At 54.2% G+C, this 27,481-nt stretch overlaps 14 protein-coding genes across 14 annotated transcripts; 6 read left to right on the top strand and 8 right to left on the bottom strand.

Moving 5' to 3' along the window:
- Nucleotides 1-1,769: 1,769 nt before the first annotated feature.
- CLUP02_01585 (phosphatidylinositol-specific phospholipase C) lies at nucleotides 1,770-3,494 on the top strand (the record flags this gene model as incomplete). The annotated part of the gene is made up of 1 exon (XM_049280624.1): nucleotides 1,770-3,494. One exon carries the CDS (start codon nucleotides 1,770-1,772, stop codon nucleotides 3,492-3,494), a length of 1,725 nt encoding a protein of 574 aa, XP_049136581.1.
- Nucleotides 3,495-5,558: 2,064 nt separating this feature from the next.
- CLUP02_01584 (uncharacterized protein) lies at nucleotides 5,559-6,416 on the bottom strand (the record flags this gene model as incomplete). The annotated part of the gene is made up of 1 exon (XM_049280623.1): nucleotides 5,559-6,416. One exon carries the CDS (start codon nucleotides 6,414-6,416, stop codon nucleotides 5,559-5,561), a length of 858 nt encoding a protein of 285 aa, XP_049136580.1.
- Nucleotides 6,417-8,880: 2,464 nt separating this feature from the next.
- Nucleotides 8,881-9,123, bottom strand: CLUP02_01583 (uncharacterized protein; the record flags this gene model as incomplete). The annotated part of the gene is made up of 1 exon (XM_049280622.1): nucleotides 8,881-9,123. The coding sequence occupies one exon, from the start codon at nucleotides 9,121-9,123 to the stop codon at nucleotides 8,881-8,883; it is 243 nt and encodes an 80-aa protein (XP_049136579.1).
- A 1,097-nt stretch (nucleotides 9,124-10,220) lies between these two features.
- On the top strand, nucleotides 10,221-11,602 carry CLUP02_01582 (uncharacterized protein; the record flags this gene model as incomplete). Its single annotated transcript, XM_049280621.1, has 2 exons — nucleotides 10,221-10,354; nucleotides 10,951-11,602. 2 exons carry the CDS (start codon nucleotides 10,221-10,223, stop codon nucleotides 11,600-11,602), a joined length of 786 nt encoding a protein of 261 aa, XP_049136578.1.
- A 31-nt stretch (nucleotides 11,603-11,633) lies between these two features.
- Nucleotides 11,634-12,098, bottom strand: CLUP02_01581 (uncharacterized protein; the record flags this gene model as incomplete). Its single annotated transcript, XM_049280620.1, has 2 exons — nucleotides 11,634-11,725; nucleotides 11,765-12,098. 2 exons carry the CDS (start codon nucleotides 12,096-12,098, stop codon nucleotides 11,634-11,636), a joined length of 426 nt encoding a protein of 141 aa, XP_049136577.1.
- A 359-nt stretch (nucleotides 12,099-12,457) lies between these two features.
- Nucleotides 12,458-13,249, top strand: CLUP02_01580 (NAD dependent epimerase/dehydratase; the record flags this gene model as incomplete). The annotated part of the gene is made up of 1 exon (XM_049280619.1): nucleotides 12,458-13,249. The coding sequence occupies one exon, from the start codon at nucleotides 12,458-12,460 to the stop codon at nucleotides 13,247-13,249; it is 792 nt and encodes a 263-aa protein (XP_049136576.1).
- Nucleotides 13,250-13,319: 70 nt separating this feature from the next.
- Nucleotides 13,320-14,915, bottom strand: CLUP02_01579 (uncharacterized protein; the record flags this gene model as incomplete). Its single annotated transcript, XM_049280618.1, has 3 exons — nucleotides 13,320-13,350; nucleotides 13,408-14,546; nucleotides 14,784-14,915. The coding sequence occupies 3 exons, from the start codon at nucleotides 14,913-14,915 to the stop codon at nucleotides 13,320-13,322; spliced, it is 1,302 nt and encodes a 433-aa protein (XP_049136575.1).
- Nucleotides 14,916-15,267: 352 nt separating this feature from the next.
- CLUP02_01578 (uncharacterized protein) lies at nucleotides 15,268-16,770 on the bottom strand (the record flags this gene model as incomplete). Its single annotated transcript, XM_049280617.1, has 1 exon — nucleotides 15,268-16,770. The coding sequence occupies one exon, from the start codon at nucleotides 16,768-16,770 to the stop codon at nucleotides 15,268-15,270; it is 1,503 nt and encodes a 500-aa protein (XP_049136574.1).
- Nucleotides 16,771-17,178: 408 nt separating this feature from the next.
- CLUP02_01577 (DEAD/DEAH box helicase) lies at nucleotides 17,179-19,635 on the top strand (the record flags this gene model as incomplete). Its single annotated transcript, XM_049280616.1, has 1 exon — nucleotides 17,179-19,635. The coding sequence occupies one exon, from the start codon at nucleotides 17,179-17,181 to the stop codon at nucleotides 19,633-19,635; it is 2,457 nt and encodes an 818-aa protein (XP_049136573.1).
- A 539-nt stretch (nucleotides 19,636-20,174) lies between these two features.
- On the bottom strand, nucleotides 20,175-20,624 carry CLUP02_01576 (uncharacterized protein; the record flags this gene model as incomplete). The annotated part of the gene is made up of 3 exons (XM_049280615.1): nucleotides 20,175-20,203; nucleotides 20,285-20,350; nucleotides 20,456-20,624. The coding sequence occupies 3 exons, from the start codon at nucleotides 20,622-20,624 to the stop codon at nucleotides 20,175-20,177; spliced, it is 264 nt and encodes an 87-aa protein (XP_049136572.1).
- Nucleotides 20,625-22,294: 1,670 nt separating this feature from the next.
- Nucleotides 22,295-23,132, top strand: CLUP02_01575 (acetyltransferase; the record flags this gene model as incomplete). Its single annotated transcript, XM_049280614.1, has 2 exons — nucleotides 22,295-22,733; nucleotides 22,876-23,132. The coding sequence occupies 2 exons, from the start codon at nucleotides 22,295-22,297 to the stop codon at nucleotides 23,130-23,132; spliced, it is 696 nt and encodes a 231-aa protein (XP_049136571.1).
- Nucleotides 23,133-23,290: 158 nt separating this feature from the next.
- CLUP02_01574 (nonspecific lipid-transfer protein) lies at nucleotides 23,291-24,734 on the bottom strand (the record flags this gene model as incomplete). The annotated part of the gene is made up of 2 exons (XM_049280613.1): nucleotides 23,291-24,173; nucleotides 24,232-24,734. The coding sequence occupies 2 exons, from the start codon at nucleotides 24,732-24,734 to the stop codon at nucleotides 23,291-23,293; spliced, it is 1,386 nt and encodes a 461-aa protein (XP_049136570.1).
- Nucleotides 24,735-24,967: 233 nt separating this feature from the next.
- On the top strand, nucleotides 24,968-25,344 carry CLUP02_01573 (uncharacterized protein; the record flags this gene model as incomplete). The annotated part of the gene is made up of 3 exons (XM_049280612.1): nucleotides 24,968-25,124; nucleotides 25,198-25,231; nucleotides 25,284-25,344. The coding sequence occupies 3 exons, from the start codon at nucleotides 24,968-24,970 to the stop codon at nucleotides 25,342-25,344; spliced, it is 252 nt and encodes an 83-aa protein (XP_049136569.1).
- A 466-nt stretch (nucleotides 25,345-25,810) lies between these two features.
- CLUP02_01572 (kynurenine 3-monooxygenase) lies at nucleotides 25,811-27,106 on the bottom strand (the record flags this gene model as incomplete). The annotated part of the gene is made up of 1 exon (XM_049280611.1): nucleotides 25,811-27,106. The coding sequence occupies one exon, from the start codon at nucleotides 27,104-27,106 to the stop codon at nucleotides 25,811-25,813; it is 1,296 nt and encodes a 431-aa protein (XP_049136568.1).
- Between the last annotated feature and the right edge of the window lie 375 nt (nucleotides 27,107-27,481).

Genomic DNA, 27,481 nt, shown 5'->3' with positions numbered 1-27,481 from the left:
AGCTGTCTAGCTGCCCGTCCAGACTTCTCCATGGCCCCATCGAGATGCTTGTTACCCTTGCAGTAGTGCTCCGTGCGTTTGCGTTAGCCCTCTCGATAGTGCTTTTTTTTTCGCACATGCATCGCCAGGTCAACAACCCTCCGAGCTGCATTTGGTTCGCCTGCCAATGTTTGATGAGGAATGCGTTAAATCCCCAGGCTCATGATATCGGTTGCGGCCGCAGACAGGAATAAGGACTGAGACATTGCCAAACGGTCTCGCCCGCCTGAAGGCCTTTCCGTCGGCCGATATGTCACTACTTGAGGTAGATACTAGGCCCGATGCTTATAAGTTGTATCTGTCTGCTGCCTGAAGTGACGGTCCTTAGAGGACACAGCCTACGAGGCGGAGAGCTTGTCAATGCGAATTCGAGTGAGTCAAAGATGATGAGGCCTAGATGTGCGATTTTAACACCAGAGAGCCGAGTATTATGGTATGAGACAGAGGGGCACCACAGTCGAGTAATTATTGCCGGTCGATACCAACTCTGGCGAGACAAATCCATGTGCTGGGGTAACTAACAAGCAGCTACCTAGCTGTCTCCGGAACAAGCGTGGGGTTGTATTGGAGGAGGGTCGCGCAGAACTCTGCCTAGCATTTTCAGATATGTTCGGTACACCGTATGGCCACCAGCTGATGCCAGTAGTTGACGAAGTCCTTGGCGTTCAATCCAGGGTGGAGGCAGAAGGATATGCCACGAGGTCTAGGGGTATAGCAAGGGGTTTGGGGGCGGAAATGACAGCCTCGGAGGAGCTTCAACTTGCAGCATGGACGGACCCACAAGGCTGAATGAATGTTTCCAGATGCCGCCCGGCTCCCAAGATGCCCAGCGGGTAAAGAGTCGCCGAGGTGGAGAATGATTCCGGTGAGAGAACCGGCTTGGCTTGGAACGCTGACGACGCTGCCGTCAGGGAGCTCGGGTGGTAGCGCAGTAATCTTTGTTTCTCCTCGAATACCCCCGAATTGGAAGTGTCTTTCAGGTCTGATTGGTTGTATTCACTGCTCGGAGCGTCGTCTGACATTATTCAAGAAATGATCGAATGGTTGAGCTCGGATTCTCCAACTTGAAGCCATGGAGAGCATTGTCGGTCCCAGAGTGCCATCGAAAAAAACGTCGGACACTGTTTTGGCAGTCGATTGCCAGGCAGGCATGAAGATACCGGGCAAGATAATGGGTAGTCCATGTGCTAGAAGCCAATCGAGGCCGATGATCAAGCGCCATCTGATGGTGGTGTTCGTGTGTTGAGACGAACTTGACCAAGAGCTGTGGGCTCCGAGCTAAGGGAACACTGAGTGCCGGAACTTATGTAAGCAATCCTCTAGCCAAATAAGGGAGAGAGACTGAAATTCAATTCGTCAAAGCTGCTTGAGCTCCCCGCCAATCTAATCTTAGCGTCTCCACTCCGCAGCCCCTCCATCGGAGAAGATGCGGCAGGTGTGGCAGCAGGAGCTGAGCTGACGGGAAGGAGGGGCAACTCCATTCCACAGCTTGTTCCTGCCACCTGCTGTTGCGCTGCTGCTACCTTACGCGGCGTGCATCAGCCAAGATTGACGTCGTCGTTTCCCGCCATCATCTTGCCGGAATTCCTGTTTGCGACCATCTCAATCTCTCTCCCTTTAATATCTACACATACCCCGCGTACCTAGTGGACATCTGGGGTCAGAACCATTATCCTCACGTCCGGAAGAGGCAATCTAGAGAGACAACCGCCGCGGAAACGTCACCAGCAATGGCCTCACTAACTTCAAAGTTTGCCAACCTCAATCCCTTCTCCAAATCGGCGCCAGAGGATGAAGAGGAGCTCGGCGATGCGACCGACAACACCACCTTGGCTGGCGGAGGCCACGCTGCACGCGACTCAGACCTTAAGCACCGTCTCCGCGTGAGCCGTGCCATCAAGTCTTTCCTTGTCGATCAGAAGGCCATCTCCTCCAAGGAAGCAAACGTCGACTCAGAACAGCTCACCCCCGAGTTGCAAGCCCTCGTGTACAAGCCTCACATCAGCGTGCCCCGCGAGCTTACTGATAGATCCCACCCATTGCCCGAGTACTTCATCAGCTCCAGCCACAACACCTACCTTCTGGCCCACCAGCTTTATGGAAGCTCTTCGGCAGAGGCCTATGACGAGACGTTGCGTGCTGGCGCGCGATGCGTCGAGATCGATGCCTGGGATAACCCCGACAACAAGGACGAGCCCAAGGTCACCCACGGATACACCCTCGTCTCCAACATCCCTTTCCGCACCGTCTGCGAGACCATCCGAGATGTCGTCGACCAAGAAGCCAAGGAACCACATCCCGCTGCGCCAATCCTTCTGTCTCTCGAGAATCACTGTGACCCTGAGGGTCAACTACGCCTGGCATTCATCATGAGAGAGGTCTTTGGAGATCGCCTTCTTAGCCAAGCCATCAGAGAAAAAGGCCATGCCGAGCAAGAGGGCCAGGCCAACCATGTCCGTCTGGAGGAACTCGGCAACAAGATTGTTGTCATTGTCGAATATCACTTCCCTGGAGAGGCCGACGACAGTAGCTCGAGCTCAAGTGATGATGACGAGGAGGAAAAGAAGGCCAAGAAAGACTACAAGGAGAAAAAGAAGGCTGCGCCTGCTTCGCTGATTGTCCCAGAATTAGAGGCACTCGGCGTCTACGCCCAGTCCGTCAAGCCCATCAACAATTCATGGTTTGAGGAGGTTCTGCAAGATGCGCCGCACCATCACCTCATCAACGTCTCCGAGTCTGGGCTGGCCTCCCATCTGCCGACGCACACTGACAAAATCTCCCGCCACAACGCTCACCATCTGATGCGTGTTTTCCCCAAGGGAACTCGCATCTCTTCCAAAAATCTCCATCCCGTTCCCTTTTGGGGAATTGGCGCCCAGATCTGTGCCCTCAATTGGCAGACATTTGGAGCATCAATGCAGCTCAATGAGGCGTTATTCGCCGGTTCTGAGGGTTTCATTTTGAAGCCCGCCGAGCTCCGGCCCGGTGGCTCGGGCCACCTCAGCAACGGAAGGAAGCGAAAACTCCGTCTACACGTCGGCGGTGCCACCGACATTCCCGTGCCGTCCGATCGCGACGAAGACGAGACAATCAAGCCCTACCTCACGTGCACGCTTGTACATCCTCATGATCTCGATATCAAGCCTCCAAAGAGGAAAACGGCTGGCTACAAACAGCACAAGCTGACAGGATTCTTGCACAAGGGAGAGAACCCACCACCCACCGACCCGCTATGGGACGAGGTCCTAGAGTGGGAATACCAAGACAACGAAATGGTTTTCTTGCGGATGCTCATCAAGAGTGATGACAGCTTCGCCAAGAACCCAATCTTTGCCGTCGGCGCGGTACGACTGCTCTACACGATACCGGGCTGGGTCTTTATCCGCATGCTTGACCTCAAGGGAAGAGAAACCAAATGTTCCATCCTTGTCAAGTTTGAGGTTGTCGACGCGTAGAGGTAGCCATGTATACGCTACCTGTTTCGAGTATCTCCCAAAGCTTTCGTAATATAACACGCTTGCCATTACTTGTCCGATCATTGTAAGGACTGATGTGCGATTGAGATCGTCGTAGCTAGTGCCATATGGATCTCTACTTGGCTAAACAGCGTATTCACAGAAACGGATATGAGATATTGCCACAGCATTTGATCCAAGTAACATACATAACTTCCCTTGCACGCGCGCATCATGCAGCCTGATCAGCGGCACATGGCACGACCTCGTCCCGATCCTGAACCTCCCCCGCCAAGAAACCACTGCCTTGGTAAGCGACTTTTGACCCCAAGACAGAGACATGGACGGTGTTGAGACCTATGAAGCTTTCGAGGCACCGGGCCTACTGCTGTCAGTATGGTTGGTGTGGTGATCGAGTCCGGTTAGGTGTTGGACACATCCCGCCCACGTTCGTGTACTGTACCACACAAGACCATGGCAAAAGGTGAGAAATAGGTTTCCGGGAAGGATTCAAAGGATTCTGGATTCATGTATAGTAAAGACTTCACCCTGGCCTATGGCTGAAAGGGACGGGAATACACTCGATTCCCCTTGTCGTATGTGATTACACACTAGTGCTCGTACAGCCGGACGCCATCAAGAAGCATCACAGGCGGCATCTTCGAGGCAGGCGACGGTTGCTACTTACACTATACTGCCTCTCCTGACATAAAAGCCTTCCCAAACAAGCATCCTCCCTCTACATCACACGCGCCCCATCCATAGGCCCCCAACGGAAACCCCACCAAATAAACGCTCGCTACACCTCCAATATGCGGGAAGCCTCGCTCGGCTCACCTGTCTTGAACAGACTTTACCCGCCGCCCGCCGCCCGCCATCCACCCATCCCCGTCGGCTAGGGAAGAACCCGACATTTAGTCGAACCTTGAAGGTGCGAGAGGCTGATGAACGGGAAAGAGAGTGTGAGGCTCTTCTAGGTGTATCCTTGCGTGTGCTGAATCTGGATTGCCGGGTTGATGAGTGCCGGTTTACTTACTACCTGACTACCAAGTGACGGGTTGCGAGTCCCCCCGTACCAGGTTCATCGCTTTCGTAACTTTGTTCATCGGCCGTCCGAAATCTACATAAAACTGGTTTGCCATTCTTCATCGTACTCACTTCTCATATTTACTGTGGCCTGTCTCGTACAAATTTGTCAGCTTGATAAGATGATTGTATCCAGTTGGTGGAAATTCACACAAACTCCATAATCCTCCTACTCCGGATCTTCGCAACTCACCACTTCCATCCGAGCACCATCTCACCCCGTCCGCACCCCGATTCCGCAGCCGTGACGCGGTCCCACACCCACCCACACACGGCCCCGAACGAAGTCCAGTCCAGTCCGTCTAATCACAACTGACCCGTAGACCAACAAGCGGCCCTCCCAAAAAGCCCCCAAAAAACTCAAAGCACCGCTGAAATCCGAACTTCACAGAGGCCGGCTCTTTGGGTGGCCTGAAGGTGGGTTGGTAGAAAAACTTTACCACACGAAGTGGAAAAGAGACCCTTTCCATTTGAGAGGGTGAGGTGAACTCACGCAAGAGCCAACACCACCCACTCTGCCACTGACTTACCGAGAGGGAGGGACAGAACACAGACCGGGAGGAACGGCCGCGTTGCGAGCGGTTTGAGAAAGGTTGGGATGATTCGTGGACAGCCCTTTCCGCGGGCAGCCTGTGTTTGCATGTACCTGGTTCGTGCTCCATGTAGAGCGGCGCCGACTCGGCGAGAGCTTTTCAGTACTCTGTTCATTCAGTAGTTTCGTCGTAGAGATGATTTATGAGGGCATTTCAGTTGATTGCTCAGAATTGAGCTACAGCGATGAGCGGCTGACACTGAACTGTGAAATTACTCAACACAGCACCATGTCTCTACTTATGTGATGAGTTGAGAGAGACACCGGGCTTAAGCAACTCTACAAGCACACAAAAAGCCACCATAAATAATGGAATAAACCAGTGATGTGAATGAAGACGTTCCAACCGTCTATAGCTGTGATTTACTGCTATGCTATCTCCGTCATCAAAAGTTGACACCCGCATCCTGCGTCCTGTACGTCCTCGTCACCCTCGGATCCCACTTCATCTTATTCTGCCTCTCAAGCTCCTGCTGCCTCTCCACCTCCAACTCGTCAATCTGCGCAAAGTTCCTCTTGCTGCGGAACGGCCACCTGCCCTTACGGTACAGCATCCCAATCACCAACCCGAAGATCAAAACCCCGCCCACGGAGCCCAACGCGATGGGCAGCGCCGGCATCAGCTTCACGTTGCTGCCGCCCGAGGTCTCGGCCTGACTGGGCGAGGCGATGCCGCCGCTTCCGCTGTTGGCGTTGCCGCTTGGCGTGGGAGTCGGCGTCGGGGTCGGAACGAGGCTGAGGGGCGTGGTCTCTGGTATCACGGGGGCTGGAGGCGGTGGGATGAAGGATGGTGTTGGCGTGGGGATTTGGTCGCCGACGCCTGGTGTTGAGATGGGTATCACCCCGGGGATGGATGTTGGTGAGGGGAGCGGTGGCGGGTCGGAGAGGGATGGTGTGGGTGTTGATGTTGCGTTTGTGGTGGTTGAGATGATGAAGGTTGTGAGAGGGCGGGCGGAACTTGATGGTGGTGGTGGTGGAGGCGGCGGCGGCGGCGGTGGTGATGGTGTTGGTGTTTGTGAAGACGTCTGTGAGAGCGTTGGTGTGTTCTGCCTTATTGGTGCCGATGATGATGAGGATGAGGCTCTAGCAGGCAATGATGATGATGGCGTCGCTTTTATTGAGGGTGTTGGTGTTGTTTGTGCCCTCGTTGCTTCGCTCAGTGTGTTTGGGGTTCCTGTTCCCACCCCCGTTTGCCCTCCCAGACTCGTGGGAGGCGTTTTGGCGTCAGGTTGGTTGTCGGCCATGATGAAGAAGTGAGTTGGTTGAGTCGTGAGAGTAAATGATTATCGCTATTCGTGCTTTGTGGTATATGTTTTGGTACGTAAAGGCCGTTTGAATATGTTCGTTGCGTCGTAGTAGATTATGTTCAGTATGAGTTCGGGGCCTTTTGGTGGTGGGGGAATTCCTCCGAATAACCTCGTAACCAACTCGAGTGTGGTGAGGTATGATGAAATGCTGATCTCCAAAGCAGGTTCAATGTCCCAATGACGACCAGGTAGTGTCAGGTGACGGCGTGAGGTGGGTGGTATTTTCCGATGTAAGTCGATCCAGCGGCTCAACGATCGCCCTCTCTCTATTCCTCTTGTTCGTCTTCTTGATTTTTCGTGCCAAGCCTCGGAAGCTGTCAACGTCAAGGCCAGTTCAAACAAGACAAATTAAACACTCAATAAACATCATACAATGTCAGTCCCAAAATAAATAAAAAAGAGACCAAGGCACTTGCCGTCCCAGAAAAAGAGGGCTGGGGGGGGGACAGGAATCTTTAAACAAAGATGTGCCGGTGGCCACGTACCCCCTCCCTCTTACACTCTTCAGCGTATATTGACAGAAAGTACATGACATGGTGCCATGTATGTACATTGTTTAGGTACCCCATCCATTCCTCGTCTCTCCCTCGGTCCGTCGACAGTCGTTCACATCAAATTCTCTGACGGTTTGAACACCCCTCCCCCCCATCATCCGAGAAACCTTACTGTGAGAGTTTTGGCTGACGTGACGCAGAGTCGGGACAGTGAGAGAGGGAGCAACTCACACTCACTCTTCCTCTCTTCCTCTGTGCGTATGAGCGTGTGTCAATGTCTCGATGAGGAAGATGAATGTACCAGGGATCTCTAGGGGTCGCAACCGTCTCACAATGGTATTGATATTGATCCCTGCACGCCAGTTGGAGGCTCAAAGCGCGGCTCCGATGCACAGTCTTCTGCAGCACTAGACTCAATATGTCTACGTACGCAGTACTTGCTTCTTAACTGACAGTAAGCGTGTCAAGTCCCGTCCCGCAAGACAACTACTGCATAGTGGGAACAAGTAGCCCCCAAGAGCCCAAGAGGGGCACGGAATAATGTGGCCTTCGTTAGTCACGTCTTAGTCTCACTCTTATTCCCTCCCCCCTCCCGCAAAGTCCCAGGGATCTAAAGACTGAAGCCCCAATGCTTGCATGTTGGCAGGGTTGCTGCCAGCCCGTTCCAGACGTGGAGTGTTTGAGTTGATCTTCTTCAGACCAATGAAACCCCCAATCCTTCCTTCGTCCCACCTTTTCTCTCGCCCTTCCGGCCGCCAAACCACCCCCTCTCCAGGTTCATCCCTCACGACCCGCCAATGTCTCTTTCAAAGTTCCATCAGCCCTTTCTCTCTGTGTCTTGAGGCTCTCAGTCTCTCGGTCCACTGCACGTCTCTAGACAATGGAACAGTTCGATCGGGAGCTTAGAGGGCCCCCAATTGTGTCTTGGCCCCAAGTGGAGAGCCCCAACTAAACTACTGGCGTCGCATTCAAATCCGAACATTGCAACGCAAAAGAGTCTATCGAACATATCCGTTCTCAATAAGGTAATCAGGGTTATCCGTATTGTCTCTCATTCCCCCAAAGAAGCCACCAGAAACCGGACTAAGTAACTAACGTTAATAATCCCTGACGACAACCGGGGGGGAGAGGAAGAGCCTCCTCGTCCTCATCTGCTCTTCGCATCACCCACCGCTGCCCGACCTGACGTCGGAACACCCCCGTACACGGCGTCACCTGTCAAACTCGCCAACAGGCAAACTCCGGAAACTTGCATGATCCCCGCGTCGCAACCCATACCGACTCGTCTGTACTCCGTTACCACCCCGGCGATCGTACACTTTTCCCCCTCGGCAGGACTGCCAGACTGGTCACCTCCTCAACCCCAATCCAGCCATCTCTTACACCGACACGCCGTCAAGCGCGGGCAATCAGGGAGACCGTAGACAGGGGGGGAGGTTCAGGGCTTTGCACGCTTTGCACGATCTCCGTTCGGTAACCGGCCACGGAAGTTTTCTTTCTTCTTTCTGCAGGCTGCACTGGCAATCAGGCAAGACTCTTGCTACGGAATACTCTGTTGCTATCCATAGAAATCTCCACATCCTTATTATGCCCTACCAGGCGACAAAAAAGAAACAGGGTTATCTTCAGCCTCCCCCGACGCGTTCGGTTGACTCGGCACGCTCCCCTGGTGCAGCTTGATTCTGCATAGAGAAAGAGGCCCGTCGTCTCCCCTACCCCCTTCGGCAGTCAAGACTTTCTAAAACGCAGCTGTCAAAACAATCCCGCGCCGGGGGTGTGCAAGGTAGGAGAAAGAAGAAAAAAAGGCAAGGCACCTTTCGGTCGCCCACCGAGAATCTTACGACACCCAAGGCATGGCCTCTCGTTCGGGCGGTGGGCGACCCGGATCCGAGGTCGGGCTCATTCCGCTAGTCAAAGTCGAAAATTCCTCTCCTTTCCTTGATCACGCCCATCCCGCCCAGGAGGAGGGCAGACACGTCATGTGGTAGCACTCCGTCCCATCTTCTGGTGGTGCACTCTCCTAGACTCTCACTCGGTGGATGGGACGCCAATGTCAGAGATATACTGAACGGTAATAGTGCGACTATAGTGATCGAAGGTTGCACCGTCGATCGTCTCTTCTTGGTAGCCTCGCACTTCCTCGGTACCATCCACGTGAAGAAGCTACGTGGAATATCTAGAGCATAACGCGGTAAGAATGCCTATTCTAGCATGGCGCCGACATCATCGCGAGTCTCGACCAACTTTTTTTTTTCTCAACATCTGGAAAATCAAGAAAAGGATATGCCGAGGCCCAGGAGCCTGCTTTATGGTTCGTCTTTGCTTTTTGACGTTTCGAACGTATTCGGGTTTTTCATGTGCAGGACTGCAGGTGTGTTCCCCTGCAGTTAGTTGATGCCGCGAGAGGACAACGTCAAAGCGGCGCGGGTTGGGAAACAAACGACGTACGAATCCGAACCCGCTCCACGTTTTATCGTGTCGGTATCTGTGTAAATGCTACTTCACACTTTAACGCTGCAAATAATGTCGAACCGAAAGGCAGAGCATTTTGGGTCTTCGTTAATCATGTCAAAATCAAGCGAGCTTTGCGAAAATTGCGACTTTGTTTGATGATGCCATTGAAAACACCAAACAAAAATCTCGAGCTGTGCGGTGGCGGAGCAAGGCGAGAAACACCAAAAGTGACCCGTGTGTACCCCTTCAAGGAACACTTTCAAGGAATAACAATTAATTCCTGTAGTAAGCCAAGGTCCGGTTGGTGCCATGGTTCACTGGCTCGCGATACCTTTCAGATGCTTCGGTACAGTGCTGGAGATCTGTTTATCTCGCCCTTCTTCGTTCCCCATCAACTTGACTTACACGGAGTTAATCAACTGAATCCCATCACTCCGCAACTCCCGATCAGAAGAAGACGGGAAGGAGACCCACGACTCCATAGTCCCACAGCTCTATCTCCCGAAAGCTAGCTGACTGAGAGGATGCCGAGTTGATTACCACGTAAGGATACGGATATGCTTATCAGTCGCACCATCTCCTCGGCCAGCCTCAGTTGGGCGGCAATCATCCATCTTTCCGTCGTCACTCAAACTGCCGCCTGTGGCAACATAGAGACTTGAAAATGTAGAATGCCATCATCTCCTAAACTCGAAACAACTGAACTCTTCAGCTCCCCCGTAAATAGAATGAACAGCACTACGGAAAGAGGAAACAAGAAACGCCCATCAAAGAAAGGCCACCCCCGGCGGCCATGACGCCACCGGCCCCCGCCGACTCCCCGTTCAACCCCACAATCACCGTACCCGCGACCGAAGACTGCGGCGAACCACCGGCCAAGCGGAGAAAGACGCAGGCTTGTTCACAAGTGTCATCGGCGAAAGATACGTTGCTATTTTATTCTTATTTCTCCTTCTTTCTTTTTACCCTTTTCCTTCTGAGCTTTCACTTCACTGTGTGTAAGAGCCAGAGACATCCATTCTCTGGTACCCTAAAGCAGCACTGTCACCAATTTTGAAACAACCACTCCTTGCCCAAGTTGGGTTGACCCTTTGACCAAGATCATCACAACTTCAAACCCCACCATTCCCAAAAGAAGAGGAAACCTGGACAAGTGCAAAAAGGGGAAGGGGCTGACAATCTTTGTTTTTTTTCCCCCTCGACCAGCAAAAATGCGATGATCAGAGACCCTGCGCCAACTGCGCCAGGTCGGGAGAGCGATGCAACGAGGCGGTGCTCCCGTCGTCCTATCAAACCCGGCCCCCGGGCCCCGGGTTCCCTCCGCTGTAAAGTTTCTCTCCTCCTCCCCTGCTCTTCCCCAGTTGCGAAGGAGGAAACATCTAGTTTCACGTTGTTGGCTGGTTCATAGACAGTAGTTTGCGACGGTTGATCTCTCTCTCTTCGCCGATCTGGATCTGCTCACAACCCTCCTGGTCCAAACTTGTAATGTTATACTGATGCTGCGGTATCCCCTCCCCTTCTAGGAGTTCAGATCATCATCTTCTTCACCATCCCGCGACGCACACACCCCTAGCAAGGCTGGGTGACATCGCGTTGTTGGAGGAGCGCATATCGCGTCTCGAAGAGACCGACGCTCGTCTTCAGGTGGTCGTCGATAATCGGAACAATCATGTCCAACACAGCTATGCGCAAGAGCCGTCGCTACCATCATCGTTGCCTCGCGCGCATGAAGCGTCTCATACACATCACCACGCAGGCAAATACTATCACCACCGACGCAGAGTCTCATTCGCATCAGGGCCGGGAATTGGACTAGAAGCTTCTCTCTCAAGGAGCTCGCCCGCCACCGGCCTCTTGGCTACCTTTGCTCGCTCAGAGGAAGACAACCCACCACCGCAAACACTACCTAATCCAGCAGTCCACGATGGCGGCAACACCGCACGTAGACCCGACCAGGAGATCCCCCTCGACACCGCAACAGAAACCTCCCTCTTCGACGAGACCAAAGTCCACTGCCGCTACCCCTTCCTCCGCCTCGACGACTTCCGCAACCCAGCAAGCCGGCCGAGAGAAGCATGGGCATCCTACCTCACTACCATCATCTTCTCCATAGGCCTCCTCCTCGAGAAAACCTTCCCGTCATCATGTCCATCAGGAAAGCCTTTCTCCTCCTAGACAAAAATCACATGATTCAGCCCATGACGCCTCACTTCTCCCAGTCGAGCCTGACGGATCTCGAGGCGGAGAGATTCGATCTTGCTGCGCTCAGGTTTCCGGGCGACTTTGATCTGCTAGACGCTTGAAGCATAAGTCAAAGTATCTTGCGTAGAATTGAACCAAGCGCGTTATCATGGTGAGAGTCGAACATGAGTAGAGAGCCGACCTGAGAAGGCGTCAAGGAGGGGCACGACATGTTGGCCAAGACTGACGTCCAAGTTGCTGAGTAACTAACGCCGAAAGCCATGGATTCTGACTCGGGGGCAAGCACCACAAACTCAATTGAGTGCTTTCCCAAAGAAAGCTCGTTATCGGCTTTTAGCCAATCCGGTGGGGAACAGCTGCCAAAGCGAAGCAAATAAACTCGCGGGACGTACGTCACTGACGCCCCGGTGACGTGACACCGTCCCCGAAAATGCTCATCCGCGGGGTCCTTCTTTCCGCAACAAAACATGTATCCATTCCCATGAAAGGTAAGGTAAGGTACGGATATACGTACAATCAAGTAGAGATCCACCTCGGCCAGTCCGCCCGCATCCGAATCAAGTCATCCACGGCCCTTAACGCCGTGCTTTTGATGGGGCCGAGCGGGGAAGCCCTCCAGGTTGATTTCAAAGCCCCGCGGTCTCGTCTTCCGTACACCTAATGTGAATACTATTTGAATCGACTGTCTGCCTCTCCTTCACACGGGCCTTTATACCTCTGAATTGGCATTATATCACATCACACTGCAAGACATCACGACGTATCTTGCCAGACACACAATCCTACGCATTCTCTAGATAATTCAACAGTTACAAAAAACAGCCCAACATGAGCAAACACGTCCTCATCCTCGGCGGCCACGGCAAAGTCTCCCAGCACCTGACCCCAATCCTCCTCAAAAAGTCCTGGACCGTGACCTCCATAATCCGCACTCAAGACCAAGTCCCCGCCATCGAAAAGCTCGCTCCCTCGTCTTCGGGCAGCGGCAAACTCAACGTCCTCGTCCGCAGCATCGAAGACGTAACCTCCCAACAAAAAGCCCAAGCAATCCTGGACGAAGTCAAACCAGACACAATCTTCTGGTCCGCCGGCGCAGGCGGCAAAGGCGACCCCTCTCGCACCTTCACAATCGACCGCGACGCCGCCATCCACTTCATCAACGCCGCCGTCGCCACCCCGTCCATCAAGAAATTCATCCTCGTCTCCTACCTGAGCTCCCGCAAGACGAAACCCACCTGGTGGTCCGATAAAGCCTGGCAAGACGCACTCGACGGCAACAAGAAACTCTACAACTACTCTCTCGCCAAGATCGCCGCCGATGAGGCCCTCTGGCAAGAATCGAGAAAGAGGACAGATGGCTTTGCTGGTATTAGTCTGAGACCCGGTCTGCTGACCGAGGAACCGGCCGGCAAGATTGAGTTTGGAAAGACAAAGGAGGCGAAGGGCACCTCCAGCCGACAGACCGTCGCCGAGGTCGCCGCGCTTATTGCGGAGAATGACAGCTTCACGACATCGTGGGTAGACTTGCTGGATGGCGACGAAGACCCAAAGACAGCCGTCGACAGAGTTGCAAAGGAAAACGTGGACGTCGCTGTGGGCGAGGAATTCTACAAGGCTTAAAAATCCATACCACGCTTTGGGAATTTTGTCATTAATAGTACTATCATAATACAGCGAATCTCGTTTCTCGTCATGTCATCAGAGCAATGTGCTTGAGCTCCCTGTTACGATTTGTTAGCATCAGTCAGAAAACGCATCCAAGAGATCAGATGACTTACTCTTGCACCTGCTGTCCCACCTTCATGGGCGCATACGTAACCTCCTCGCCCTCGTCCCTGCCCAGGTTGAATTGCTCAGCCCTAACCTTTTGTGCCTGCTCCGACAGCTGAGGGATAGGAGTGAGATCGTGGTCCGATGACAAGTGCCAGAAGAACGTGGACGAGATGCGGACGAGCGGGCGATCGGGGAGCTCGGCTTTGCGGCGCTCGATCACGGCCAGTGTCTTTTCATTCACCACGACCTCGTGGAAGCCTGCCTTGATGAGCCCGCCCGTCAAGTGCTCCAACTGCTTTCCGGCTTGGACGAGCAAGTAGTTGCCCTCAGGAATCTTGACGGCAATCTTCTTTCCCGTGTTGCGCGCCCAGATGTGCAGGCCTGGATACCGAGAACGCCCGTGAATGGTCAGGAAGTTCAGGTCTGTGTGGAAACCGGCGAGAATGGTGTCCTGCTTGCCGTATTTGACCAAGTCAGAAGCCGTTGGTGCGAGAAGGTGAGGCCCGTACTTGCCAGCAGAGCTGAAAGCATCGGCAGGGAGACCCAAACCGACCGCCGCCATCTCTGCCAGGCCCGTAACGGCTTGCTTCATTGAGGTTCCCCACTTGTCCATGGCAGGAGGCCAACGCTCACGGATGTGCGGAGCTTCGGGGACGACATTGGGGGCGTTGAGCCCGGGGAACTCGGTCTCGTACGGGGGGTTCTCGGCCATGCGCCAGAAGAAACGACACTTTGGGTCGGGGTCGTGTGCTGTGATATCGAGAGGGCGCTCGGTTTCCGCCAGGCGCTCGATGACCTTCAGGCAGGGCTCGTCTACTGCACATTTGGGCTTTTCTGTATCCTCAAGAGTGACACCGATTTGGTAGCTTAGCTCCGGACGCTCATCCTTCTTGAGCTCTTCAGTCGGCTGGGCAAAGTAGTCCTCAAGCAAGTCGAGGAAAGTAGTGTTGTCTGATTCGGCGACTCGGGAGTCGTGCAGCACGAGCGCGCCATAGGTGATGAGGGCAGTCGCGGCCTTTTGGCACTCATCGCGGACTGCAGCGGAGTCGCGGGGCTCGTTGAGAAAGACGTCGAGATCGATTATGGGGAGATCCATGGGGAGGTCCTGTGCGGCGGCCATCGCGGGCAAGTGGATGCGCGGGGTCTTGTGAAGTTGAAAACTTGGGAATCGCTTCGTTGATGATTTGAGAAGCCGACTGTGGCTGGGATATAATAAGCAAACAATATGTATCGCTGATGACTGCGGCCAGAATTCGCAAACGAGGAGCGGAAATCGCTGGGTTTTGTCTTGTGTCGCTATGCATGTGAGATGGTCGAGATGCGCGCGTGGTGGGGGGTTCAGATGGCTCAAATGGTCGCATGGCCCACCCGGGCGCCTGACCGGAACAGGCAGCTCACTGCCGACCCAGACCGTTAAAGATGGTTCCTGCGCTATGGTGTTGAGCACATCGTGAATGCCAACCAATCCCGTCCTTTCATCGGGGCTCTCCGGGTCGTGTCTACGGAGGCCCATCCGGCGCACCGAGACCCCTACTCCATGCTGATTTCCTTTCAGGCTGCTACCATTGGAGGATCTCTCCCGTTGAAAGTATTTGGTTGCAGATCTGGAAGACTCGATGGGCTGACTCGGGGTAGCGTGGAGTGCGGAGAATCTGAACCAGTTTTCAATGTCCGTTGATTTCCGCCGGCCATCGCCGGTCCACGCCGATAACCACTGGTCAGCAGCGTCGCTGCTCTTATGCCTGGAATTATACAATTTGATTCGAACATTAACCCAGATCTTGCGTCTCTTGGTTATTGAACAGCCGAACAATCTGCCCCGGAGCAGTCCGGTTAGTTGTGCGAGTCAAATAATGAGACCACGCTCAGTCTTCCTTAGAGTCTTCCGCATCTTGAGGAACTTTACGCGGCCATTCGGGGCAAATGTCGATTTCCTCTCGCGGGAACCACAGTTCCAAGAACAGGTATAGCAAGTAGTCAACAATGACACAGAGGCAAAAGAGCTTGCCAGCCCAGATACCACAGCCGTAGTATCGCTTGAGTCGGTCGATGAGGGCGAAAGACCGCACTCTACTATTGCCGAATGTCGAGGAATTGGCAGCGTCATAGCCATAGAATTCGGCTTCGCTGAGCTCGCCCGTGATTCCCTGGTACACGCGCTCGGTGCGTTCAGCAACATTTGTCCATGAGTACATCTTCTGGACTTGCTCATGGAAACGTTCCGTTCGAATCTTGTTTGCTCGTAGTGCAGCAATAGCCCTCCCCGTCGCAGCAACCAGGTCGTCTTCTTCTGGCTTGGCGAAGACAGTCATGTGCGACGGGAGCACCTCAGGAATACCACCAACCTGAGTGCATACCACGTACAGCCCGCAACTGGCTGCTTCTACAATCACAGTACCAAAGGCTTCCGTCAAACTAGGATGGAGGTAAATATGGCCCCGAACCATGACGTCGCGTACTTCTTCATGCCTGATAGGTCCCAGCATTTCTACCCGATCTTGTAAGACGTTTTGTTCAATCATTTGTTCGAGGTCAATGGCCTTGGGTCCTGAGCCTGCAATGATGAACCTTGTGTTCGGGTGGTTCTCGAGGATGCGAGGGATCGCAGCCGTTAGGAGATCCGTTCCCTTGTTATAGAAGAGACGAGATATCACGACGATTGTGACTACATCGTTCGGTCCCAGGTGATGTGCGGGAGGTGGATTTTGGCCAAATGCATTATTGGCGTCGGTTGGGGGATAATCGAGTGGACGGAAGTTCTCAGACACGACGGCGTTAGGTATGACTGAAACCATGAGGGGATCTAGAGATGCTCGGAGGACGGTATTTTCCTTGCTACAATTCCAGTCAGTTATGCCTGTCCGAGGGCTAGGGCGCGGCGCGACGTACCAGGTATGGCTGACACAAATAACGTGGTCCACGTCACTCAGGGAAAACTTGAGAATCTTGTTTGTCAAGATACTGCTAGCATCGGCGAATCCAAAAAGCGAATGGTCCGTAAAGACGGTCCGGAGACCCATGGTCCTCGCATGCAGAATAGCTTCATGGCAAAAGGTGCTCAAACTCGCATGGCCGTGGACGATTTCGATCTGTTCTCGAATGAGGATGTTGCGAATGATGGGAAAGGCTGAAAAGACGGTTGGGAAACTAGCCGATCGGAATACGACGAGGAAGGGGATGTGGTAGACTCGCAGGCCGTTTGTCAGGTTTCGAATACCGGTGCGACCCTTATAAGCGTGGGTAATGATAATGACTTTGTGGCCTCGATCGATGAGCTTCGTGGATAGCTGGTAAATGTGACTTTCGACTCCTCCTGGCTGTGGGAAGAAGAAGTCGCTAGCCATAGCGATATTGTATGTTCGAGCCATGTTGTCTATATGCTCGGCGCGAGCGGTGGTCACCTAGAAGAACGATGATGGAGCATTGCAGGTTGTCAAGCGTAAACTCGCGGGACAAGATATGTAGTTGCAAATGGAAAAGGACGGAGAGGTGTGTTCCTCAAGATCTTGTTTAGCTAGGTAGGTACCTTGCGCAACCACCTGGAAGGTACGCGACTGGAGCTAAGGGGGAGCTGCGGCATGGTGGTCCGATAAGAAAGAAATGGTAAGCGGTGGAGCCTGGCAGAATTACGATAAGGAAGTTCATCCAACTTTTTTTTGGGACAGTGCGACAGGTGCCCCTCCAATATCTGTATGTCAAGCCTAGCTGCGAAAAGAAAGAGGTTTGCGCAACGTCTGCAACGACTCTACAAGGTTTGCGAGAGCCCAATTGACACCATGTACGCTCGTTACGTCCCATCAAAAAAGAAGGAGGCTCAGGCGCCTGTCGAAGCTTCGGCGCCGCCTCCTCCCCCAGCTCCAGAACCATCCGCGATACCAGCTAGCGAGCCAGTCGTGACTGAAGGTACCACCGCGGCCGTTCCGTATGCACGATTCGTACCGTCCAAGAAACCTCGCACCTCAATTTTGAGTGCAGCACCGACAGAACCTGACGTCCTGTCCCTGGCGACGAAGCGCAAACATGAAGAGCCGCTCGAGGCCGTAGATACCCCCGTCAAGAAGAAGAAGTCAAGAAAGTCGGAAACTGGTGCTGCATTAAACGAAGAAGAGACGTCACCAAAAAAGTCTGAGAAATCGGAGTCAAAAGACACCAAGTCGGAAAAGAAGCAAAATAAGAAGCGCGGATCTGAGGTCGAGGCTCCAGAAGGGGAGGATGCCAAGGAAAAGAAGGATAGGAAAAAGAAGAAGAAGGACCGCGAACAGGATGAGGACGCAGAGGATGACGCTGTCGACAGACGACACAAGGACGTCCTGGCTAAGGCTACAAAGTACTTGAAAAAGTCAGCAGAACTAATCGCCAAGAATGAAGCCGCGGACAAAATGGACGTGGACGAGGAAGAGGAGAAGGAAGAAGAATACGACTTGGTGCCCCTTCCACAACCCGAACCGACCGCCCTCGATAAATCGAAACCATCTTACGAGACGCTGCCACCATGGCTCGCCGCCCCGATCCGCGTAGCTCCCGACACACGGACACCCTTTGCAGATATTGGTATCAACCCGAAAGCAGCACAGATTCTCGAGTCAAAGGGGTTCAAGGACGCTTTTGCTGTTCAGACGGCCGCTCTTCCCTTGCTTCTGCCGTCTTGCAAGCATCGCCAGGGGGATGTCCTCGTTGCCGCAGCCACTGGTTCCGGTAAGACCCTGGCATACGCTTTGCCCATCGTGCGCGACATCAGCCAAGGCGCCGTGACGAGGCTGCGGGCTCTGGTCGTTTTGCCGACGCGTGAGTTGGTCAAGCAGGCCCAGGAGGTATTTGAGCTTTGCGCCAGCGCATTCGATGGCCGAGAGCAGAAGAGAGTGCGCATCGGCATTTCCATTGGTAGTCAGCAGTTGAAGCATGAGCAAGCCAGTCTCATCGAAAAGAGGGAGAGGTACGACCCTGAAGCGTATCGTGTCGCACACCAAAGGGAATTGGAGGCATGGAAGGATGTTGAAGACACCGCAACAGAAGATGGAGATGCAGCAGTAACTAAGCCGATCGCCGGGTCTCTTCCGGATCACATTGTCGACTACACATCCAAGGTCGACGTCCTAATCTGCACCCCCGGAAGGCTCGTCGAGCACATCAACCTGACCCCCGGCTTCTCACTAGACTATGTGCGCTGGATGGTTGTCGACGAAGCCGACAAGCTCCTCGCTCAGAGTTTCCAGGGCTGGCTGGATACCGTCATGCCCAAGCTCAGCACCAACAAATTCAGCGCTCGCGACTTCCCCGACTCAAATCTGAGCGGCGTGCGCAAAGTCGTCCTCAGTGCCACTCTGACGCGAGACCTTAGCTTGCTGAGTGGGCTACAACTCCGTAGGCCGCAGCTCATCGTCTTGGAAGGCAAACAAGCCGACAGCACGACATCTATTGCCGAGCATACCCTGCCCACTCTGCTCAAGGAGTCGGCCATCAGAGTACACGACGCTAACCTCAAGCCGCTCTACCTCATCGACCTCCTTCTCGACGGCCACCTCATGTCCGAGACCACGTCCAAGACGGCTTCCGAGTCGCCCGCGGAAGACGACGCCATATCTTCATCAGACGATTCCTCAGACTCCGATTCCTCCTCAGACTCAGGTTCCGACTCGGACTCAGACAGCTCCTCAGACGCCAGCTCAACAGCTGCCGCTGCCACCACATCCAAATCTTCCACAAAACCCTTCACAACAACAGCCCTCATCTTCACCAAATCAAACGAATCCGCCCTCCGCCTCTCCCGCCTCATCTCTCTCCTCCACCCCTCTCTGGCCCCGTCCATCGCAACCCTCACCTCAACCCAAAAGACCTCGGACCGCCGCCGCGCCCTCCGCGCCTTCGCCGCCCGCCGCCTCCGCCTCCTCGTCGCCTCCGACCTCGTCGCCCGCGGTATCGATCTTCCCCTCCTCGACAACGTCATCAACTACGACCTACCCGCCAGCGCCGCCGGCTACGTCCATCGCGTTGGCCGTACCGCGCGTGCTGGCCGCGCCGGCGCCGCCTGGACGCTGGTTGAAGACGGCGAGAGTGGTTGGTTCTGGGGTAAAATTGCCAAGCCGAGCAGCGGGATCCGTCGCGCGGAGAAGGTTGATCGTCTGCGTATCGGAGACCCCGACAGCGGCGGGTTCGAGGAGGAGAGAGTGCAGAAGTATGAGGAGGCGTTGGAGAAGTTGGGCAAGGAGGCCGGTGAAGCCAGGAGGCAAAGATAGTGTTGGATATAGCGGAGTCCCGTATAATAATACCATTTCAGAGCATGTGTTCCCTAAGATCCATCTCCTTTCGTCATTTACACTTGGGCCTGCTCACCAAAGGTCATGACGGGTGTATTCACAATTGGGAAAGCTTGGCACAACTTCTCGCCCCAACATACACTGAGACAAAGCTGTCAGGCTAAAGACTAGACCACTAAGATGGCGGGGCTTTCTTGATCGTGTTCATTACTTTATTGATTGGGCTATCACCACTTAAACTCATCCTTGCCATGTAAGCTACCAACACCATTACGAGCTGCTGTCACCTGGAAGGGCCGCGAACTCAGCCAGGTGCGCGGCTCACGAGGTGATGGCGCCCATCGACATGATTGATCCATCATTATGGGCTCTGCAGGTGGGGAAGCTGAATAGGTAGAAACAAAAACAAAGAATAGTACTATCGAGACAACAGGAGTGTCCACTGATACCGCGGTCTTTCTACTGTGTGAAGCGTACCGAGAACTGCTTGAGTAATAGTAAAGCTATCAACGCAAACATTAAGTGCACTTGCCAAGGAACCAGCTCCCTGTCAACCACGTCAGTACGAGTACTATAAGGTACTACCAGCCAACCTCGAACTTGAGGAAAGAATTACTTGAAAACATACCTTGGTAAGAGACACACTTCAAACCGTTGTTGCACACAGTTCCGGAGTAGTTGACATTGCACCAATCTAGACCACAGTAAAGTCGGCATTAGCAACTCTCTCACTTAACGGAGACACCCTTCCTTCCTCTAGGGACATGAAACCTCATCCGAGGCGAAGACGTCTACTAACCTCCCTTGCGGCGCTGGCCCCAGCAAACGTACTCAGACGAGCCGGTGTGAGGCATGCAGTAGCCACTGAGGCACTCAATGTTGAGCTGGCACTTTGCCCCGTCGCCGCTCAGAGCAAAAGCGGTGCCGGCCATCTGGGCGACGAAGAAGAGGGACGAGGACAGCTTCATGGTATTTTGACTGGAATAAGGTTCTGACAGAATAGCAAATGGATATGGAAGGGGTTCCAGGTACGAGCTGTTGCCGGTGGGATAGTTCGCTCTCTACTTGGTTATATAGCAAGCTGTGCATCCCCCTATCTCCTCCATTCTTTCCGTACTTTCTGCGTGGCTTAGGCTCTTGTGGTCGACAAATTGTCGCCCTAGTCACAGTCCCCATTTTCTTTTACGAGGACATACGGATACGGTTTTGCGTTCATGATACAAGGATGTGCAGTGACGCCCTCCGTCCCGGCGGGCGGTGTTGTGGAGTTTGTTGTCGTGATACCTATTTACTCGGTAAGGGCAGGCGACTCATGTTCGTAGTGAATTGTCGTTCCTTACCCTCATTTGAGCCAAGCAGGTCCACTAGATGATTAAAGAGTGTTCTATTATACTTTGAGGCTAGCAGTCGTTTACTTTCAACTTTTCGACGATCCGTATTACGAGGAGTAATCTCTGGGAAGTGCGAGAGACAAAGTTAATCAAATGCGAGCTCCTTGATCCACCTCAGGGACCTTTACTCCGTATGATCCGGATAGCAAAACGATAGATATTTTACAATAATTGGTTTGCCTATCGCTCTGGGTGAAGTGCAGCGTTTGTCGACTTGATGGAACAAGAGTTGATAGTCGATTATCTGACTCGCGCAGTTGGCTCAGGAGTGCTGAGGCCTTACGGAGTATGGCACAGAGTGCCAGCGCGATGCCTATATCATCAGTTCCATGTCTCTTGATTGCAAGCCGCGTCTTCTCCAAGACCAATTAAGACGCTATACAAACACAAATCTCCTCGGCCAAAAGCTCAGATTCACCTCTGCAACCCGACCTCGCGCTCAAAATCTCGTGCCGACAAGGGTTCACTTACCGATTTCCTCTCACATAATGATGCTCTAAAGAAAATTGCCACTGGCACAATTGAAGTTGGTGAAAGGAGAAGGCTCAGTTATAGTCCAAGTAAACACGTCATCTTCAATATGTTTCTCGGCAATTCTGTGCCGGTCAGCAATCGGCATCAACGATACAGAGAAACTTTGAGTTATGCCTGATTCCGAGTCCGGGAGACTCCGTTGAAGGCCCTGAACATCGTAGAAATCAAGACTTGAAGATATTGATCGATACTCCTGAAAACATTGATCGAACAAGTTTTTTAGTTTCTGAAGACTCAACGAGTGTTGTTGCCGCTGATCAAAAGATAGGAGCTCGTGACCAGTAAGCAGTGCACAGGTGCTGGGAACACGTATCCTGCGACAGGAAGAGACCAGGATTCGGCCACGAATCCTTCTAGAGAAGGGTCCCCAGCAAATCAGCGATCTCGAAAGACTCACTCGCAACAATCAGTGACTCTTTATCATACTCATTCTAGTTAGCCCATCTCTACAACTCTTGTTCATAGATGGATGAAGTAAATCACGCATTTGAAGAAACCTGTAATTACAAAGAAGAGACCACATTGCAACTTTGCATCATTGACTTGCAACAGTTGACAAACTACGCCGTCTCGGTCTTGATATATAAACCGCCCACGATCCTTGGCAATCCGGCATCAATCCAGCAACACATCAACATCCCTCAACCTACAGCCTCAAATACCATACAACAACACAAACAACCCTCCAATCTAACAATACCACATCTCCAACAATGCCACCCTACACAGTCCAACCCGTAACCCTCGCCGACAGCCCCGCCCTAGCCCGCAACAACATGTCCGCCTTCTGGACAAACCCAAACTGGAACCTCCTCTGGCCCAAATCCACAACCCTCGACTTCCTCGTCGCCGAAGCCACAAAGCGCATGCCAAACAACCTCCTGCGCGACCCCGCCGCCCTGCGCCACCAAAAGGCCGTCGACTCCGACACGGGCGAGCTCGTAGGCTACGCGCGCTGGGAGCTGCCGGCCGGCCACCGGGATGCGGCGGCGTGGGCCGGCTCCAAGATTGCAGAGGATGCGGTGAGCCCGGAGGAGAGGAGGGCGATTCAAGAGCGCTCTGATGCGGCGTGGTGGGAGCCGATCGATATGGACGGCATTGATGATTGCGTTCCGCAGAAGATGCGGGTTTTGGCCGAGAAGCCGTACATCAGTAAGTCCCCGTCGTCGGATGCTAAGTGGATGGGAGTGACGCGGACTTTCGGGCTTAGAATTCGGGGCCGGGCTCATCCCTTCCCCACCCCTTTCCCTCCCCTTGCGAGACCCCCCATTCTTGAGCTAAGGTGTAAACGAAGGCCTCGACTACCTTGCTGTCCATCCCGACCACAAAGGCAAGGGAATAGCCACCATCCTCGTCCAGGAGGGCATTCGTCTCGCCGAGGAGACGGGGATCGATATCTTCATCCTAGCTTTCCCGGCCGGCCTGAACGTGTACAAGAGACTGGGCTTCAAAGAGGTTCACCGCGGTTACCAGGACGACACCAAGTACGGCGGTGAGGGTTATTGGGTGACGCTGTTGACGTATGAAGTCAAGAAGACAAACAGCGCGTAGGGACACTCTATCAGGTCACTCCTGGCAGTAAGAGGTAGGGATAAGAGAGAATGATGAAACGAAGGCAGCGTGTTTGATCGAGGCAATATACGATTCATAGCTATTTTTTCACAATTTCATTAATACAGACCCAAGATCCCGACAACCCCCGTCCCCGCCTAGAACCGTGCCTCAACCTTCTCCTCCGTATCCTGCAAAGCCCAATCGCTCTTCTTAGTCTTACTCCTTACAGCCGCCGCCTGCTGCGCCGTGAACCCCTTGGCCTCGACCGCCGGGTTATACCCAAGCTTGTTCGCCTTACCCACCGCCGCAGAATCAACCGCCGGCGCCTCTTTGCCGTCCGCGCGACGGTACACCGTCACGACCACGGCGCCTCCCAGGCCGAGGTTATGCTGCAGCGCAGCCTTGGTTCCCTTGACGGCACGGTTGTTGGCCCAGCCGCGCAGATGCCAGACCAGCTCGGCGCACTGCGCGATGCCCGTGGCGCCGAGCGGGTGACCCTTGGAAATCAGCCCGCCCGACGGGTTGACGACGTACTTGCCTCCGTACGTGATATCCCCGCGTCTCACAAGCTCATGCGCCTTGCCCGGCTCCGCCAACCCAAGCGAATCGAGCACAATCATCTCGTTGGCCGAGAAGCAATCGTGCAGCTCAACGACTTGCACGTCCTTGGGAGTAAGCCCGGCCTCGCCCATGGCGGCTTTGACGGCGTGCTGCGTCATCTCGAAGCCCATGAGATCGATAGCGGAGCGGGAAAACAGCGAGGGCGCGTCGGTGGCGAGGCACTGGCCCGCGACGAGGACGGCCTGGTCCTTGAGGTGGGGCCGCGCGTCGAGGAAGGCCTGCGAGACGAGCACCGCGGCGGCGCCGCCGTCCGAGGTCGGGCAGCACTGCAGCTTCGTGAGGGGCGCAAAGATCTCGGGGGCCTTGAGAATCTGCTCCTGGGTGTAGACGTCCTGGAACTGGGAGTAGGGGTTCTTTGTGGAGTGCTCGTGGTTGATGCGGGCGATTTCCGCAAAGTCCTCGGCCTTGGCGCCGTATCTGCGCGTGGTATTAGCAAGACGTAAACGCAATCTAGTAGAGGTCTATGGCGGCATACTTCTCCATGTACTCCCGCCCGGCGTTGCCAAACATCTGCGCAGCACCGGGTGCGTTGGTGATACCTCTCGTCTCAGCCATCATCTTGATGGTGGTACCCGTGGGGTTCTCGCGATCATTGAAAAAGCTCTGCAGCGAGCCGGGCATCATCTTCTCAAACCCAACGACGAGCACGCAGTCGGCGGCGCCAGACGAGACAAAGCTGCGGGCCATGGCGAGGCCCGTGGAGCCCGTGGAGCAGTTGTTGTTGACGTTGTAGATGGGGATGCCCGTCATGCCGAACTGGTAAAAGACGCGCTGGCCGCAAGTGCTGTCGCCGTAGCAGTAGCAGGCGACGCCCTGTTCGACGTCGTCATAGTTGATTTGGGCGTCGAGCATAGCCTTGACGCCGGCCTCGAAGCCCAGCTCCGTGTAGTCGACCTTGCCGCGGGGCTTGATGAACTTGGTCATGCCGACGCCGAGGACGTAGCAGGGCGCCTTCTGGCGTTGTTGTCTGGGCGCCATGATGTGTGATGTGTGTATGTGTGTCTGGAATGATATATGGGGTTAATTCCTGTGGTATGACTGTGATGCTTGGGATAGCCTCTAGTTGAGCTCGGTGATGGTTTGGGAGTGTTTGTGGGTTGACAATCTCAATGGAGGAGGATAAGAGAGAAAGACACCTGGATAGATAATCTGGGGTAGGACCTTGTGATATATTCCCCCGGCTATTTAGACAAGATGAATAAGGTATGCAGATGTCTCCTGGCTTTCATGTGCTTTGCAAGAAAACAACAGGTGAAGTTGGCAAGCTTTCGCCTCCCCCTCATCCGGCACCACTTTCTTTTTACCCCGGGAATACGGGTACGGATGGGGATGAGCTTCTCCAGGTTTCCTCCCTCCCCGAGCTACCTAGTACTTAGTACTATGTAATTACCTACCGGCACATATTCCGCACCATCCGCTGTGACTTTGTGACCAAAACCAGCGTCAAAACACCACCCAAACCCACAGCTAAGCATGTAACAACGGGGATCATTGGGGTCTATGGGGAGCTTCGATGCGGGGAAACAGTGTCTCGAAGACGCAGAATGCCGAGGCCCCGGCCGCTAAGAGGACGGTCGAGCACTTTTGAGCTTCAGACCTTACAGCTGTTTCCCCAAAGATGATGGCCAATCATTTTGCTTGCCGAGGTAAAATCTGGTCCCTCTTTGCCAGGTTTAGTGCTGTAGCCCTTTTTGGTAACCTTGTCGTCGGACTACCGTGGTGGTTCACTGTCGTTGGGGGGACTAATTAGCAAGGAATGTAACGAAATGCTGACTCGAATAGGTGATTCAGACTGTCTGATTTCGCTTCTGATACCTCGTGAACTTGTGAAGAGACAGGTCTCATGAGCTTGAGCAACTACCGTAGGCTGTCTGTCAAATGCTGGAACAAATTACATAATACGACTTTTGAATGAGCATAGGTAGCCTTGCAAGTCTCAGGGTCAGTACTGTTCAAAGAGAATCAAACATTATCAACTCCGAGTTGACTTGTACTTTATCAGTCTGTTTGTTTTTTCCAAGATACCACACAACTCATAACTCAAAGCCTACAATTCATTGCAGCTTGCCCTTCACCCACTCCTCAACCTGCTTCTCAATCTCAGGCACATACAACCACTTCATCTGCCCTTGGCCCTCCTCAAACCAAACCTCCTCCCGCGGCAACTTGGCCATCTCATCGCTCGGAAGCCTCTTATTATTTAACATCTTGGTCAACCCAACCAACCTCCCCAACCTCTCCCTCCGAATCCCCTGCCAGAACCCAACACCCTCCTCCCACCCAATCTTCCCCGAACTCTCCCTCACCCTCTTCACCACCAGCGCAAGCGAAGCAGCATCCTCCAACGCCATCGAAGCCCCCTGCCCCGTCGTCGGCGGAATCGCATGCGCCGCATCCCCCAACACCAAAACCCGCCCCGCACCACCCTGCGAGGCCCACCTCTCCAGCGCAGGCAACATGAAAAACGGCCACACATTCATCGTCTCGTCCCGGATCCCCTCGAGCGCAGACCGCACCAAGCCCGGCCACGCCTCCTCATTCAATCTCAGTCTCGCCTTGAGCGCATCCTTATCCGCCATCAGCGCCTCCCGCGGCAGACTCGCCTTCTCCGCGCCAAACGGCACCTGCGTCCCCGCCAGCATCTCCCCGCCGTCCCGCCCCTGCGGCGCCAGCACAAACACCCCATTGCCGCTCGCCACGCTGACGGGGAACTTGTAGTCCTTGTCTTCCGGAACCCGCAGCTGCGCCGTCGGCACGGCGTAGGTCAGCGCCGCGAGCCCCACAAACCCGGGCTTGGCCTCCGGCGCGACATAACTGCTCCGCACCCGCGAGTGGATCCCGTCCGCGCCGACAAGTAACCCGGCCCTCCTTCTCTCCCCGTCCGCAAACTCAAACCCCACCCCTTGATCATCCTCACCGACAATTTTCACAAACCTCTTTCCATACCGCACCTCCACCCCGCGCGCACGACACGCCCCCGCAAGAATCTCAATCAACTCCTGCCGAAAAATCCGCACGGCATCGTACCCGAACTCGGCCTGACCGCCGAGCGGGTACCGGTCGACGGTGACCTCGTCGCGGTCCTTGTAGTAGACGTAGTCAAAGCTGTACGCCTTCTCCAGGAGCGGCTCGTAGACGCCCAGGGACTCGAGGATGCGCAGGGCGTTGGGGCAGAGCATCATGCCGCCGCCGGCGTGGTGGGGCAGCGGCACCGCGTCGCGGGACTCGTAGATTGTGGCGGGGATGGCGTGCGCGTTGAGGGCGAGGGCGAGGGCCATGCCTGCGATGCCGCCGCCGATGATGGCGACGTCGTCGATATCGTCGTGGGGTGGGGTTGTTGTGGTGGGCATTGTGAGTGATGCTCTGAGTGAGGGTAAGGGTAAATGCGTGTGACAAGATAGAGTGAGATTGTGTGACCAGTAGACTATAGGCTGTGTGCTATGGGCTAATCTGAACAGCGACGATGGTGAGAATTGTTTGATGCTTGCCTGCCTTGATATCCTCGACGCAATATCGGGGAGACTCCATGAACCTTTATACCCATCCAGCTTCACATCCCGACCTGCCTAACTGCCCAAAAGTCCATTAGATTAATCCCTCCCATACTTGGTAAGCTAAAAGAACACATCATCGTCCACCAAGTGCGCCCGCTTCCACGAACCAATCTCGCCATCTCACCAAGAAAGCCACACGGCCGCGCCCCCTCCTCCGTGTGACCGGACCCG

Source organism: Colletotrichum lupini, chromosome 1 (genome assembly GCF_023278565.1).
Source record: "Colletotrichum lupini chromosome 1, complete sequence".
Taxonomy (NCBI): domain Eukaryota; kingdom Fungi; phylum Ascomycota; class Sordariomycetes; order Glomerellales; family Glomerellaceae; genus Colletotrichum; species Colletotrichum lupini.
The sequence above is the reverse complement of the archived record's forward strand: the minus strand, read 5'-3'. Positions and strand labels throughout refer to the sequence as shown.